Below are 17403 nucleotides of genomic sequence, written 5' to 3' on the forward strand. Positions count from 1 at the left end.
CCATCTTCAAGTTAAAGGTCGGTGTGCATGACTCTGCTCCATCTTCAAGTTCAAGGTCGGTGTGCATGGCTCGGCTCCATCTTCAATGACTCGGTCTACAAACTAATGACGTGGCTTTGCTTCATCTCCAAACTAATGACATGGCTTCGTTTCATCTCCAAACTAATGACACAGCTTCGCTTCATCTCCAAGTCATGGCGTGGATTTGTTTCATCTCTAAACTGATGACGCGACTTCGCTTCATCTTGAAAGTCGTGGTGCGGTTTCGTTGCCTCTCCAAAATATTGGTACAACTTCACCTCTTCTCCAAAATTTTTGTAGCTTCGTTTCCTCTCCAAAAATGTGGGTGTGGTTCCACCTCATATGCGAGATCAAGTTTGGTTTGTCTAGCTCTATCTCATATGCGAGGACGACTCTAGTCCATCCGGCTCCACCTCATATGCGAGGACAACTCCGGTCCGTCTGGTTCTGCCTTGTAGGCGAGATCGACTCTAGCCAACCTGACTCCATTCAAAATCTTGATGGCACATTCTTCTCATCTTCAAGGTTTGATGGCATATCCGCCTCATCTTCAAATACTCAACGGCATATTTCCCTTATCTTCAAATTTTGATCAAGGAGTAACATAACAAGGTAGACCTTTCCGATATCCTCCCGAGGGTGATCGAATGGGAGAGTTGTAAGCCTTTGCGGGACCCCTCCCATGACGATCAGGATACACGAGCGGCGCTACAAGGTAGACCTTTCCGAGACCTCCCTAGGGTAATCGAATAGGAGAGTTGTAAGCCTTTGCGGGGTCCCTCCCATGATGATCAGGATACACGAGCAGTGCTACAAGGTAGACCATTTCGAGATCCTCCCTAAGGTGATCGAATGGGAGAGTTGTAAGCCTTTGCGGGGCCCCTCCCATGACGATCAGGATGTACGAACAGTGCTACAAAGTAGACCTTTTCGAGATCCACCTAGAGTAATCGAATGAGAGAGTTGTAAGCCTTTGCGGGGCCCTTCCTATGAAGATCAGGATACACGAGTGCACCAAAGACGGGTCGATGAAATAAAAAAAAAAAAAAAAAAAAAAAAAAAAAAAAAAAACTTATTTTGTTGTACTTCTTTGATTGCACCATAACTCCTACAAAAAAAATAGTAGGGGAGCAAGTTAGTAAAAAAAATTTAAAAAAAATAAGAAACAAAAAAAAAAGAAAAAAATATATATGAAAGTAAAAAAACAAGGAAGGGAAGCCCTAATTCCCCATCTTTCCTTCTTTCTCCCTTCTTCTCACTTACAGCTTCCTACTGCAATTCAAGGCTGATTTGCAATCCAAGTCCGATTGACAAAGGATGTAAAGAATGTAAGATCGAAAGAGAACCACAATTCAAACTGCAAAGAACATAAGAACGAAGAAGATCACACTACAAGATAAAGAAGAGCATGCGTCCTGCCAGTACTTATATAGTTAAGTTCGATGGGATTTTTTCTACTAATCAGTTGAAATCTGATAAAATCATGGGTTACTCGAACTGAATACTGTTTATTTTATTGTGGAACTCCGATTCTTGCTGAAATTAGTTAAGAGTCAACAAAAAATATCATGTTCGATTAGAGGCTGCCGGAATTAGGGGTCACGGTGGAGTTTTGAATCCCCAAATTCAACGGCGAGGAGTTTTGAGCTTAAGACTTGAGAGAATTTGGCATAAGCCAACAGTATGGAGAAGGAAATCTCGCTAAGGCTGGTATCGCTAGCCACAAAGCAGACGGCTGCCTGAGATAAAAAAAATATTAATAAAAAAAATAATAATAAAAAGGGAGAATCTCGATGTACTGTCTCTTATACACATCTAGATGTGTATAAGAGACAGGCACAATGTCGCTCTTTCCCACAATCTCTCTCTCGCTGGTGTCGCTCTCTCCCACAATCTCGCTCGAAATGCTCTCGTTGATCTCGCTCTCTCCCACGATCTCGCTGGTAATGGTTTGGTATCGCTAGTAATGGTCTGATCTCGCTAGTAATGGCTTGGTATCGCTGGTAATGGTCTGATCTCACTAGTAATGGCTTGGTATCGCTGGTAATGGCCTGATCTCGCTGGTAATGGTTTGGTATCACTGGTAATGGCCTAATCTCGCTGATAATGGCTTGTATCTCTGGTAATGGCTTGATCTCGCTAGTAAGGCTATCTTCCAATACATTGGCTCTCCAAAATCTCTTCCATTTAAGTTCAAATTGGAATTAAAATCAATTGTTATTCCAAATCTCAGTCTAAAGCCTCTAATCCAAATTTTTATTCTAAATTCAAGCCAGCCAAATCGAGTGAGATAAATGTCAAATCCGTCCCAAATTAAAATTTGGCCATATCCCAAATTTTATCAATATTCGAATGGTTAACCTTGATATTGAATTATGAACAAAATGTCGAGTCAAAATTTGGCTATATTCCAAATTTTATCTCAAATTTAAATCAACCTCAGTTTCTATACTCATTTCCAAGTAAAAATGAGCATATCCCAAATTTTTATCTCAAACCAAAATTGATCAAGATTCAATTTCACCCCAAATTCTATTCCAAATTCAAATTAAATTAAATTTGCAATTAAAGTGGAACATAAATTCTACTTTAGTTCAAATTAAAGTTTACTTAGCAAAAGTGTGTCAAACGAACAAGATTTCAAATCAAAATTTTGAGCTAAATTCTCATATTTTGATCATGGTGATACATCAAATTAAAATAGTAAAAAATCATACTTTGATCTCAAATTACATTTTTTTCGAGATTCATCCACCCATATACGTGCATAAATCTCGAAAAGAGGCATTTGTTGAATGAGAAATTTTGGACCAATCACAAGTCACTACGTCGCTTGCTAAATTAATGACGAATTTCTAAATCATTGACTTTGGGTCTAATTAGAAGTTGACGCATGTCCCGAATTGAATTGAAGACAAGTTTCGATGACGTCACGCGGATGAATCAGATGAGATCAAATTCAATTTGATATTATTATTTAGGCTTAAAGTCCAAACTACAAAAAATATTGAATTGAACTTGAATTCGGCCCAAAACCAACTAATTGGGTCCAAGGGTTAGGCCCATGGACCAACCAAGCCCACGAAGCTCACCTGAGAACTCTATAAATAGAGAAGTTCTCTTCATTTGTAAAGGCAGCATTTTCTACACTCAGAAGACCCAGAGAGAGTTCACTAACAAGCAGAGGACTCCCAAGACTCCTGAAGCTGCACTCCTATAAGGCAGAAGACCTTTGAAGACACAAATACTCTTCCAAGACTTCTACTTCAAGCTTCCAAGACTCCTGAAGCTGCTCTCCTACAAGGCAGAAGACCTTTAAAAACACAAATACTCTTCCAAGACTTCTACTTCAAGCTTCCAAGACTCTTGAAGCTGCACTCTTATAAGGCAGAAAACATTTTAAGACACAAATACTCTGTCAAGACTTCTACTTCAAGCTTCCAAGACTCCTGAAGTTGCACTCCTATAAGGCAGAAGACCTTTGAAGACACAAATACTCTTCTAAAACTTCTACTTCAAGCTTCCAAGACTCCTGAAGCTGCACTCCTATAAGGCAGAAGATCTTTGAAGACACAAATACTCTTCCAAGACTTCTACTTCAAGCTTCCAAGACTCCTGAAGCTGCACTCCTATAAGACAGAAGACCTTTGAAGATACAAATACTTTTCCAAGACTTCTATTTCAAGCTTCCAAGACTCCTAAAGCTACACTCCTATAAGGCAGAAGACCTTTGAAGACACAAATATTCTTCCAAGACTTCTACTTCAAGCTTCCAAGACTCCTGAAGTTGCATTCCTATAATGCAGAAGACCTTTGAAGACACAAATACTCTTCCAAGACTTCTACTCCAAGCTTCCAAGACTTCTACTTCAAGAACATTCGATGCTTTCCTTCTCCAAGTCAAGCATATTCACCAAACTGAAAGAGAATCAGAGGATCAAATATTAGAGATCGAACCACATCGAATCAAATCAACTCCAACATCAACATCAACTCAAGTTCAACTCCACGTGTCTCTCTGGAAACCTCGTGCGAACAGTTATATTTATAAATCTTTTAAAATATCACTATATACTTCATTATTAACTCTAAAAGTATCGATGATAATTACTCTAAATAAAAATGAGTCGAACCATGACAATGAAAGAAACGCACTTGTAGTTGAAGTGGATGCACAAACCGAAGAATAAGCGTTCCTGAACCATTCCAACTGAACCGACAGAGTAATTTGTGGGTACTTTAACAATAAACTTTTCTCGGAGATACGATGCATCGAGTGCCGTTGCTCCAACAACTGCAAAATTCAACCCCTTCTCGAATTCCTTAACGCTCATCCTCTGTCTTTCTACACCCATATACGGCTGCAGAAATGGAAGTCCTAGTGATTGAGCTGTAAAGAATAATACACATCCATCGCAATATTAATCCTAACAAATTGAAAACAGAGCAAAACAAAGTAAAAAGAGCAAACAGGGTAAAACAGAGTGTCATTGATGAGGAAAAGAATTTACCAATGAAGTCTATAATTAGATGGGCCGGTGGGACGACGGAAAAAGGTGTCTCCATATGGAAGAAAGCAAGAACGTGGAGGTTTGTTAGACTGACATTTATAGAAGACGTTTCCAGTATCGGAAAGGGAATCCCCGAAGTTGAAGATGGAGGTGAAGCAATTACCCAAAACACTTGAAGGACTCGAGGCTATTATTGCCACTGAAAATATGATCAACCATCGACAACCATAATGTAGAGTATGAATTCGATGAATCCATGGAAACCACACAAAACTTTGATTCACTTTCACTTTCGTTCAGCCAAAGTTGAAACATGCATTTAAACTATTTTTCTCAAAAGAAAATTGCATTTGGACGCTGATGTAAATGTGATTATTTTTTTTAAAAAAAAAAAAAAAACGTGTAGTTGTTCAATAATCATTAATAATTAGGAAATTCATATGTCTCCAGCAACATTTGATATGGTTATTTTCAAGTTGTGTTAAAGATTATGGTAATACTCGAAATGTGTGCGTGGCTTCAAAATTTCAAAGATATAGATAATTTAAATTTTTAAAATTTCATAAATTTTATGTCTAGTTAAATCTTTAACAAAAATTTGTACAAATTTTGAAGGTTGAGACTAAATTTGTAATGTAAAGGTAACGATTAAAGGGAAATATTTTTTTCATTAAAAAGAAATAAATTTAAAAGATGAATGATTAAATTAGTTAAAAAGATTAAAATGTTTCAGCCCCAATAAAGTATTCAAGATCTGATCTTCCATATGGTGGGGGGGAAAAAAATTCATATCTACCATCTTTGTCCGCGCATATATTGGGCACGAGGGAGCGGTATCTCCATTTGTTGATATTTGATCATGTGATTTATTATTTCCTTTATTCTTCTTTCGGGCTACATGTGAAAGGAGATGGTTTTTTTTCTTTCTTTTTTTTTTTTTTTTTTTGAGAAATCATAGTTTTTAATTAATTGTTTATTTAAACACATGTTCTTTTCGAAAATTCAAACCATAGATCTCGAGTCAATAATAGTCTCATATGTCAGTTAGTTTTTTAAAAACAATTTAATTACACTACAAGAAATAATAGTTACGATAGCTAATAAAAAAAACTATAAAAAAACTTTTTATAGCCTTTTTCGGAGGTTCTAACAGCGCATGTTATTAAAAGTCTAGGACTTTTTATACCCTTTTTGTAAAGCTATAATAGATGCTATAATAAAATATAAAGATATAGTATGTATATAAGGCTATGAAAATATTCAATAGAGTTAGTCATAATTAAAAGCTATCTTTAACATATAATAGCTTGACTCAATGCTATCTTTACTATATAATAGCCTTTTCTTAATGCTTTCTTTGACCTATTTTAACCTTTTTTAAGGCTATTATATCATACGTAAAGAAGCTTTGACTCAAATACCTCAATTTTTTATTTTTTTTATAACTAACTTTGTGATGTAAATGGTCAACTGGTATGCTCTATAAATACCTCCGATCTTTAAAACAAAAATAGAGAATTATCATCATTTGGCCTAGTTTTCTGTAAACAACAAAACTGTACGCAATCTTCATTAGTAAAGAACTTGGATCTTTCCGTGGACGTAGGCAATCTTGCTAAACCATGTAAACTATGTGTTTCATCTTCTTACCTTTATCTTTATTGTTCATACGATTGTCTTCTTTCTGCAAACCGCACACCATACATTCACTATTCAAATCGCATCGAATAACAGAGTATCGAGCTCAATTGTGCATCGATCTTTGCTATCAAGTAGCTTCGAGTTGATCATTTTCACCTTCGAGTCGCACCGAGTATTGTTCAAGAATCATCGAGTAAGATTGAGTATTACTTCAGTTGTCATCGAGTTTCATCGAGAATTTAACATAGACTTGTCAGACGAAGAAGGGAATTCTCATCGAGCATCGAATAGGAAAACATCGAGCGTCAAGTATCGATCATCGAGGATTTGGTAGAATATTTCTTTGCCTTTTCTTCATCTTTCCAGCATTGATCTTGAGTATTTGGGCCTAGTGAAGAGTGGTTAACCCAACAATTTGTGGTATTAGAGCGTTTGAAGATCATCAAGGTCAACATTCTTTGAGCATCAAAATACTCAATAAATCTAGACTCGATACTCGATCAGATCAAAAATGGTTGTTGCAAGGCATGAAATTGAGAAGTTCGATGGGAAGGGCGATTTTGGCCTATGGAAGGCCAAAATCAAAGCCACTTTTGGACAACAGAAAGCTCACAAGGCCCTTTTAGACCCGTCAACTCTGCCATCTACTATATCAACTCAAGAAAGGGAAGAAATGAAGATTACAGCATATGGGACTCTGGTTTTTAATCTCATTGATAGCATCTTGAGACAAGTGATTGATCAAGACACGACCTACAAGATGTGGGTCAAGCTGGAAGGTCTTTTTGCAACTAAGGATCTCTCCAATAAGATGTATCTAAGGGAGAAGTTCTTCACGTTCAAGATGGATTATGCCAAACCTCTTTCAGATAATTTGGATGAGTTTAAGAGGATAGTTTCGGAGTTCAAGAGCCTTGGCGAGAAAATTGACGATGAGAATGAAACCTTTATGTTATTAAACTCTCTACCCGAAGCCTATAAAGAGGTGAAGAATGCCTTGAAATATGGCATAGAATCAGTTACCACTGATGCCATCATTTCAGTATTAAGAACTAGAGAGTTAGAGCTTCAGTCAATCAAAAAGGAGCAACCTAGTGCAGAAGGACTATTTGTCAAGGGGAAGAACAAGCAGAATCAATCTAAAAGGAATAAAAATCAGTCAGGTGAAGAGCACAAACCTAAGACCAAACTGAGATGCAACTACTGCAAGAAGAAAGGTCACTTGATGAGAGATTTTTATAGCTTGAAATGGAAAAATCAGAAGAAAAAAAAAAAAAAAGAATCGGAAGGGAAAACAACCAGAAGCTTCAATGGTTGAGGTTCCTACTTTTATTTTGATGCCTTAGCCTCCACTAGAAACCAAACCAACCAAATCAGTCCTCTTGGGAAGCATAACTGGGTACTTGACTCTTGTTGTACTTATCATATGACACCTTTTAGACCTTGGTTTAATACTTACAAGGATATAGATGGAGAATTTATGTACATGGGAAACAATGAAGCCTACAAGATCAAAGGAGTTGGTTCAGTATCCTTTAAGCTAAAGGATGGATACAATCAAGCTTTTAAGAAATGTGAGACATGTACCTTTGCTCAAGAGAAACTTGATATCTTTAGGTATGCTGGACTCCATTGGGTGCGAATGCAAAGGAAAAGGTGGAGTTCTTGAGGTGATCAAGAATTCCAAGGTTGTGTTGATTGGTGAAAAGTTCAATGACCTTTATATTGTGAGAGGAGTAGAGATGATGACAAGTGCCTATACGATTTTAACAGCACGCTTAACAGAGACTGACTTATGGCACAAAAGACTATCCCATATTAGTGAAAAAGGGATGCAAACACTGTCCAAACAAGGTATACTGTCCAAAGGTATCAATGAGCACCTTTCCTTTTGTGAACATTGCATTCTAGATAAAGCAACCAGACAAAGTTTCACAAAATCTCAGCATACCACCAGAGAAACATTGGATTATGTCCATTCTGACCTATGAGACCATCTCCTACACCAAGCCTTAGTAGCTCAAGGTATTTTCCAACGTTTATAGATGACTTTTCTAAAAAGAGCTGAATATACTTTCTTAAAACTAAGAACCAAGTTTTTGGGAAGTTTAAGGAATGGAAAGCCATGATAGAAAATCAAACATCTAAAAGGTTAAAATACTTTAGAACTGATAATGGACTTAAGTTTTGCAATAAATACTTTGACAAATTTTGTAGTGAGAATGGTATAACTAGTCATAGAACAGTGAGGTACACACCTCAACAAAATGGGGTTGCTGAGAAGTTAAATAGAACCATAATGGAAAGGGTTAGGTGTTTACTATTTTATGCTATCTTATGAGAAAATTATTGGCAGAAGCTACAACCTATATAGCGTATACCTTGAATAGGTGCCCTCACACATCTTTAGAGTTTCTTACCCCTAAGGAAAAGTAGACTAATCATCCTCCTAATCTAGATAACCTCAAGGTCTTTAGATGTGTAGGGTTTGTACACCAAAATAAGGGAAAGTTAAAGGCCAGTGCAGTCAAGTACATGTTTGTAGGCTTTACAGAGTGTGTCAAGGGGTTTAAAATGTGGCATCCGGTTGAGAGGAAGTTTATAGTGAGCAGAGACATCATCTTTAAAGAAGAGAAGATGTTTATGTAAAAGGAGAAAAAGCTTAAGGATGAAGGTGAGTCATCCAACACAGGAATGAGGTGGAACTACCTACTGAGTAACCAATAGAGTCTAGTCAACCTAATGACACAGGAGAAACTGAGGAAGATGTAGGGGAACATGAGGAGACAGCAAGTGAGCAGCCTGATTTAATGTATGTCTTAACTAGGGATAGACAAAGGAGACCATTACACCTCCAGCTAGATATATTGAAATGAACTATATGAATCTGGTTTTGAATGTTATTGTAGCTTCTACTAACCAAGAACCAATAACCTTTAAGGAAGCAACAAGTTGTGCTAATGCAAGGGATTGGATAGAAGCTATGAATGAGGAGATGCATTCACTAAAGGTGAATGACACTTGGTCTTTAGTTCATCTACCAAAGGGTTACAAACCTGTTGCCTCTAAATGGGCCTTCAAACTTAAAGAATGAGTATCATGTGATCAAAAGCCTAGGTATAAAGCTAGATTGGTTGTAAAGGGGTTCACTCAAAGGGAAGGAATAGACTATTCTGAAATTTTCTCTCCAGTTGTGAAACAGACTTCCATAAGACTTCTTCTATCCTTAGTTGCTCAAAATAGTTTAGAATTGTATCAACTATATGTCAAAACTGCTTTTCTTCATGGACATCTAGAGGAGACAATCTATATGATGCAATCTAAAGGATTTGAAGTTAAAGGAAAAGAAAAACTCTATTGCTTACTCAATAAATCTATATATGGGTTAAAACAATCACCTAGGTGCTGGTATAAGAGATTCAATGACTATATTTCTAGCATTCGATTCAAAAGAAGTTCATTTGACATATTTGTTTATGTAAATACAGGTTCTTACAAGGACAATGTTTACTTACTCATATGTGTAGATGATATGTTACTAGCAAGTAGGTTCAAAGGAGATCTAACCCATGTTAAAAACCTCTTAAAAAGGGAGTTTGATACGAAGGACTTGGGAGAAGAAAGCAAGGTCCTAGGAATAGAGATCCAAAGGAACAAAGAGGAGTCTATTCTAAGCAGCATCAATTAGTCCAATTACTGTGAAAAGATCCTTAAAAGATTCGACATGAATGATGTTAAACCTATGAGCTTACCTATTGCTTATCATTTTAAGCTTTTCTCAGCTAACTCTTTTAAAGATTCTGACCAAGAACATCATAAAAAAAATGGTTGTCATACCATATAGTCAAGCAGTCGGAAGCCTAGTATATTTAATTATTTCTACCAGATCTGATCTCTCATATTCAGCTAGCTTAATTAGTAGATATATGTCTAATCCTGGTAAGAGACACTGAGAGGCTACTAAATGAATCCTAAGGTACTTGGTTTGGTCTATAAACTCAGGATTAGTATACCAAAGGTCAGCTGAACCAAACTTAGAACTTTATGGATATGTGGATGCTGACTATACTAGTGATTTGGACAAAAGAAGGTCCTTAACAGGTTACTTTTTCCTTTATGGTCCTAATCTGATCAACTGGAAAGCAACACTACAACCTATAGTAGCCTTATCTACGATAGAAGCTGAATATATGGCTTTAACAGAAGTAATCAAAGAGGCATTGTGGATTAAAGGATTGCTGAAAGACTTTGGAATAGATCAAACAGTGGTGAAACTCTACTATGACAACTAAAGTGCTATCCATTTGTCCCGAAATCCACAATACCACACTAGAACTAAGCACATTGATATCAAGTATCATTTCATTAGAGATAAAATTGAGACAGGGGAGATAGAAATTTTAAAGGTTCATACTTCAGACAATGTAGCTGACATGTTAACAAAACCTGTTTCAAAGCTTAAATTGATTAAATATTTAGAACAGATTGGTTTCAAGCTTCCAGAAACAAGGTAGACAGAACGGTCAGAATCAGGAAGATTAGAAGATTGCAAGGCATTAGAGTCAATGTGGAGAATTTGAAGAAGCTTTAACTCAAATGCCTCAATTTTTTATTTTGTTTATAACTAACTTTGTGATGTAAACGGTCAACTAGTATGCTTTATAAATACCTTTGATCTTTAAAACAAAAATATAGAGTTATCATCATTTTTCCCAGTTTTCTGTAAACAACAAAACTGTACGCAATCTTCATTAGTAAAGAACTTGGATCTTCTTGTGGACGTAGGCAATCTTACCGAACCACGCAAACTCTGTGTTTCATCTTCTTACCTTTACCGTTCTTGTTCATACGATTGTCTTCTTTCTGCAAATCGCACGCCATACATTCACTATTCAAATCGTATCGAATAACAGAGTATCGAGTTCAATCGTGCATCGATCTTTGCTATCGAGTAGCTTCGAGTTGATCATTTTCACCTTCGAGTCGCAGCGAATATTGTTCAAGAATCATCGAGAATTTAACAGTCAAACGAAGAAGGAAATTCTTATCGAGCATCGAGTAGGAAGACGTCGAGCGTCGAGTATCGATCATCAAGGATTTGGTAGACTATTTCTTAGCCTTTTCTTCATCTTTCAAACATTGATCTTGAGTATTTGGACCTAATGAAGGGCGGTTAACCCAACAATATATATAGCTTTAATCTTATGCTATAACAAACAACATTGAAGTTATGACCATTTACATTACAAGCACTTGTTTTCAACTAAATAAAGAAATGAAATACTTCATAATGTATGCATTAAATACAATGACTTCCTTTTCATTATTGAAATTTAGGAATCAATTTACATTAGAAACTAAATAAATTATCCAATAATTACAAGAAATACATCAAGTGTAATTTGCAACTATACAACGTTCACAAAATACAAAATTTATCAAATATTAAGGATTATAGCATCATGGAATTGAGCTTTCCGTCTTTGATCTTTCCACGCGTAAAGGTATCATTTCATCCACCTACATAAAAAGTGAATTAGTATCCGTTTGACTTCCAAAACGACTTGAAAAGTGTCTAAGTATAACTTTGAATCTCATAACTACATAAAAAGTGCATAATTGTCATTTTGACTCTCAAAACAACTTTAAAATAGTGCTTCATTAATAATTAGCAAATTTACCATAGAAATATTATATTAATACACAAAATAACAAATAAGAGATAAAGACAAAAAATAAAAATATGAACCAACTTCCAATTTAAAGAGCCTTATAGCTTTTTTTTCCTGTTCGTTGTTATATTATCATAGAGTAAACAAAACATACAAAATTAATAGTTGATATGAACTTCCATCTCTAAAATTCACAACTCTACTCCGTGTTCCCAAACACCCTTAAACCCTTAAACAACTTAAAACAAGAGACTGATGCCTATCAAACACTTATGATCATAATACAAGGAGTATAGTCTCGATCAATAGTCGAACAATGAAGAATAAAAAGCCTACACACATTTAAATCAAACTGCAAGAAGAATGGAAACTAACATACTTCAAGTCTGTTCACTGCCAATTCAAGGGCTGCATATGGTTTTAGTTGATCCATTCTGTTACAAGAAGAAAAATGCAAACACTTGAAATCACTTTTTTGCTTGCCTAAAGACAACCAAAATAAATTCAACTCTGACTTAGATAATGCAAGAGATTTGAACAATACTTCATATATCTCATGGCAGAACAATGTTTGCTACATTAGGAACCATGAAAGTTTATCCGGATTGAAATCCAAGGATATATTGTCTAAGTATCAAGTAACACTCACCCCAAAGCTATAAATTAAAAGCAGTCACTTACCTCACTCTTTCAGAATTAAGAACCATTCATTTATCCTTACCTTCTTCATTGCCCCACCAGTTGCATTGTTGTTACGCTTAACAAACACAAACCTTAATCAATAGAGAATTCAACCACTAAAAGCCCATAAAAAGTTTCACATCCAAATATCAAACAGTTGATTAGTCTATTATGCCTCATTCTGACAACCAAAACCTAAAGCTTATTCTTCAACTAAAAATCAAAATTAAATTCCCCTCACCTCTACAAATCGAAACTAACACTGCAGCCAACATCTAAAAATCGAAGTTGCAGACCTCTTCTAAAAATTGAAACCGATTCCCTAGTGGTCCTCTAGAAATCAAGGCCGCGACCTTATCCTCCAAAAATTGAAGTTGCTGTTGCAACCTTTTTTTTTTTAAACTCGCGATGTTTTGCAACCCTATGAAATTGAACAAGAAACCATCTTCCTATCTTTTAGATAAATAAAAAACATGATTAAAAACAAAAAGATAAATCTAATCACATCAGCTTTGTTGTAAACGTAGGTCGAACCATACTTTTCACAGTAGTAGCAGTCAAAGTGGTTGACCATGAAAGTTCAAGCACCACGCTGTTAAAAAAAAGAATACTGCAATCTTTTTCAGTTTCTTCAGCAAAAATATTATCAAACATTTTTATATACAAGCGATTTTCAAAGTAATATAATTGATAGATAGAGCATAATACCCTTGCTCTGGGCTTAAGGCATTTAAAATAAAATATGTTGCTTGAATTCCTTCAGCAAAATGGGTTAAAGTGACTACAAAAATACATGTATAAATTAAAACTTTATGCTAAAAACCACTGCACATTGTTATCCATAACTGCTCAATATTGTACTTATAAGCATTGTAACATAAGAACAAACCTAAAGTATCTGACACATTAAACATATTCGAACAGGTACATAAGAGAAACTCACTTGCTTCTCATTCACAAAGATGCTAACAAACTTGCCAATTTTTCCAGCTCTCTTTAGCATTCTCATACCAGTATAAAAATACTAAATAGAAGAAGCATACAAGGTGTGAACAAGACGAAAGTTTTAATCAACAAACATGTTACATATATCTTAACAATCACATATGGTATGTAAGCTATAAACTGAAATTCAAGAATCTCTCCACCTATGGCCTTCGATGCTTGCCAAGAGTCCATCCATTAAAAATAACAAGAAAGGAATTTGGATGAAGTAGAAGAAAATCACCCTGATTAATCTTTTTAAAGCATCTCTCTTTTGAGCAATTAGAATGGTCGCTGTGTAAGTCAAAGATTGTGTAGCTTTGTTGAACTCAACCTACAAACATGCCAAAGTATAGTTAGGATGCAACAATACACGCATCATAAAGAAGTAAAAACACTTCCTCAAACACTTCTTGACCTCATATTTTTTACATGTACAAATCTTCTCTATGGAAAATTGTTGCACAGGCATCAGTTGTTTGAATGCTCCCATTGTAGACTTGAAAAAGATAAATACATAGGATGAAGATACAGATAGACTTTCATATTTATATAGATAGATAGATCAGGAGTATACTGCAAATGATAAAACATTGTTTAAAATACACATTAAAAGTGTTTCAAAAACTATTTAGAGTGGTTTCCATACACACGAATTTGATCTAAAATGACTTATTGTTTAAATTGAACACTTGACAATATATTCCAAACACACCATTAACTTCTTGATCTTAATTGAGGATACTATTGACCATGTTCAGGTCTTCAGGACTAGAAGCAGAAATTGAACCTTAGTAGAAGCTCATCGACCCATATCACTGAAGATAGCAATACAAAACTACAGTAGAATAGGACAAGTACATTTTTCGACCACGCTAGCATTCTTTTCAACGGAATAGAAAACGTCACACATCAATTTTCACCTCTTTCAATTTACATCTCAGAGAATGCATAATGAACACTAGAAGCAAAAACCTTTTGCACGATACAGTATAGCTAACTCACAGGAATGGCAGAATCTTGAAAGTATTTAGCCGTGAATTCGACGTCTGGACTCACTGTACCAAAAAGATGATGAGGTACTCCTAGATAACGAAACCCATTGAAAAACCCAAATCAGAAATCAAGAGAAACCAGGGAAAGCACAATCTCGCCAACAATTGAAAGAATAGCATACAAATAGAGGTAACTGACTGACCATTTTGATCTTTGGGGGAAACTTTGTTTGTGAGAACGTCCAATCCTCGATAAACCTGCATAGAGTCAGCATTGATGATCTCGACAGGGAAATGAGAAGCCAAATCGATAGCGAGACGGGACTTCCCAGAACCAGACGGCCCCAAATCCATTTATAAGCAAATTAGGTTTTGTCTCTCTTCTGAATTTGGGCGCATAATAGTGGACGAGCATACCATCACCAAGATCAGTGGTGATGGATTTGAGGCCTGCCCTAGAAAAGGAGTAGCGTAAATCGGATTCCATGGTGGATTCTAAGAGAAGAAGAGGTGTGTTTCAGTGCTGAAAGTTGGGATTTGAGATAAACAAGGTTGAGATTTGAGAGAGAGGATTTTTTATTTTGCCTTTAGGGCTGATAGAAAGTTTCGTTCGAAAAAATGACAAAAAGAAAAGTTTCAAAATTATAAAAATAACAAAAAGAATTTATATAATTAAAAATACTAATTAGTAAATGACAAAATTATCCTAAAAATTTAAAATTAAGTACAAATGAAAATGTAAAGATATACTGTTTCAAAAACAACAAGAATCCTACAAATACATAGTATTTAAATATTCCATAAGCAAAATTAAAGTTTGGCAAGTGAATATGTGAAGTAATTGCAACTTCACGACGATATGATATGATGGAAGTATGATTGCGTTTGACACCAAACAAGTTGTAGGGAGTCTCATAATCTTCATTCCATGTGATTATTTTGCTCATTGGATCTTGAAAGTCAACTTTAAACCTATGAATCACAAAAGTTGAAAATGATGTTTAAAAAGTAGAAACAAAAGCAGAAACCATGTGTGCAAGCGAAAAAAGGTCAACAACCTGGTGAGGGTGCTCGTTAAAAGCTAACGAGCCTGGTGAGGATGCTCATTAAAAGCTAACCAAGATTATGGAGTTCAAGAACGAGTTGATGAACCAACATCAAAGACATGAGATTGCAAAGGAGAAAATGAGATTTTGGGGCGGTGAAGAAGATAAAGAAGATGAGATTTAGGGTTTTTTTTTTTTTTGTTATCTTCTTTTAATAAATAATAAGAATTATGATGATGATAATAATAATAATAATAATAAAATACTAATAATATTATTAATATTAATATTAATAATAAGCTGAAAAATATATATATACACCTACCTGTTTCAAACATTTAAAATCTAATTCCCATTTATATGTTTCTTTTTAGGTTCAACAAGCCATTTTTACATGTTTGTATATGAAAAATTGAAAACATCGAAAATATAAAGAAAAAGTTCAAATTAATTTGATAACAAACATATAAACAAATCAAAAGTTAGTTGGATAAAATCAAATTTGAAAATAAAAATAAATTCAAATATAAATTGGAGAGAAAAAACAGTAAGTTTTTGTTTATTTTTCAATAAGTAGTTAGATAAAATCTAATTTGATAATAAAATATAAATTTAAATATAATTCGGTGAGAAAAATCAGGAAGGGAGTTCGTTTATTTACAATTACACTATATTCACATCCACCACAAAACCCTATGAAAGAAGTCTAACTTGTTGTAGAGGTATAGCAAAAATAGCAAAATTGCAAAAGTGAATATTTATTTGTTTGGACAAATTATTGATATAATAATATAATAAGATGATAATGAATAAAAGATAATTAAAAAATACAAAAAAAGATCAAACTTAAATGAAATATACAGTTTATTAGATGATAATATGTATAAAATATTCCATAAAATCCTAATTAAAATAAAAAAAATATAATCTGAATTTAGAATAATAAAAAATGATTAAAATAATATAAAATTTAAAAATGTATTATAAATTAAAATCCAAATTGTGATAAACAAATTAAATATTGATTAATTCTGAATATTTTCGAATAACGGTTAAATCAAATCAAAACAAATAGCTAATTTAAATCAATTAGGGGAGAAAAATGAGGGAGAGATTGATTTATTTTAAATAAATTCGTAGGAAGTTATCCAAATCTAATTTTAATATTAAAAATAAATCTAAATTCCAAAAGAGGAAAAATGAGGAAGAGATTGGACAAAAAAAACCTAAATCGATTTCAACCGATTATTGTGCAATCAACTCATTTTTTTAGGTAGTGATATTTCTTTTCCCAAAACGTTAAAATAATATCAAAAATAACATATACGACTAATTTATTAAAAATATGAGAAATATACAACTAATTTATTAAAAATATATGTATATAATTATGAAAAGCAATATAGAGATTTGAATAAAATATATGGATAAAAGAAGTTTTAATAATATATAGATATTTCAAATATAAACTTGGTAAAAAAATCTGGATATTTTATTAAGATGAGATAAATTCAAAAATTGATTAAATTGAATCTAAAATAATAAAAAAATATAGAGATTACGTTAACTACATGAGCAAAATTAGGAGGCAGTTGTCCTTACAAATATAAAAAATTACCCGACGTTATTCTCTCAACATCTACGAACAAGGCAAGGGCAACTAAGAGATTTAGAAATTTGTGGTCATGTGCAGTTGGCATAAAGAATGAAACCTCAAATTCCGTCATACACTCCAATTCCCAAATTCCGCCATATACTCCAATTCCCCTTGCTTTTATGTGTAGAGATGAAGTGAAATGAAATTTTTAACGTTTTGCTCTCTTTTTTGGATGAGATTCTATAGCCTATATTT

General features: G+C 34.3%; 1 protein-coding gene and 1 pseudogene across 13 annotated transcripts; both read right to left on the minus strand.

Annotated features, from left to right (window-relative positions):
• LOC120073421 overlaps positions 1–4790 on the minus strand; it is a 12433-nt pseudogene extending 7643 nt beyond the window's left edge.
• A 6676-nt stretch (positions 4791–11466) lies between these two features.
• On the minus strand, positions 11467–15119 carry LOC120073802 (tRNA dimethylallyltransferase 2-like). 13 transcript variants are annotated; one of them, XR_005480807.1, is made up of 7 exons: positions 14709–15119; positions 14516–14595; positions 13929–14009; positions 13755–13844; positions 13066–13118; positions 12225–12279; positions 11467–11693 (listed from the first exon to the last, which is right to left on the minus strand). XR_005480807.1 is itself a non-coding variant. In XM_039026650.1 (6 exons), exons 1-5 carry the CDS (start codon positions 14857–14859, stop codon positions 12247–12249), a joined length of 435 nt encoding a protein of 144 aa, XP_038882578.1. In that variant the 5' UTR covers positions 14860–15119; the 3' UTR covers positions 11467–11693; positions 12225–12246. The 13 variants fall into 13 exon arrangements, 2 of the variants coding, with proteins under 2 accessions (XP_038882578.1, XP_038882579.1); XR_005480808.1 differs by having other exon boundaries at positions 12186–12279; XR_005480803.1 differs by lacking the exon at positions 13066–13118 and having other exon boundaries at positions 12186–12279.
• Between the last annotated feature and the right edge of the window lie 2284 nt (positions 15120–17403).

Source organism: Benincasa hispida, chromosome 3 (assembly GCF_009727055.1).
Source record: "Benincasa hispida cultivar B227 chromosome 3, ASM972705v1, whole genome shotgun sequence".
Classification (NCBI taxonomy): Eukaryota; Viridiplantae; Streptophyta; class Magnoliopsida; order Cucurbitales; family Cucurbitaceae; genus Benincasa; species Benincasa hispida.

Coding starts and splice junctions, on each gene's coding strand:
- LOC120073802 (XM_039026650.1), bottom strand. CDS start 14,859: ATGGATTTGGGGCCGTCTGGTTCTGGGAAGTCCCGTCTCGCTATCGAT. Junction 14,010..14,515: donor TTCAAGATTCTGCCATTCCT/GTGAGTTAGCTA, acceptor ATCTTTTTCAAG/TCTACAATGGGAGCATTCAA. Junction 13,845..13,928: donor GTACATGTAAAAAATATGAG/GTCAAGAAGTGT, acceptor GCATGTTTGTAG/GTTGAGTTCAACAAAGCTAC.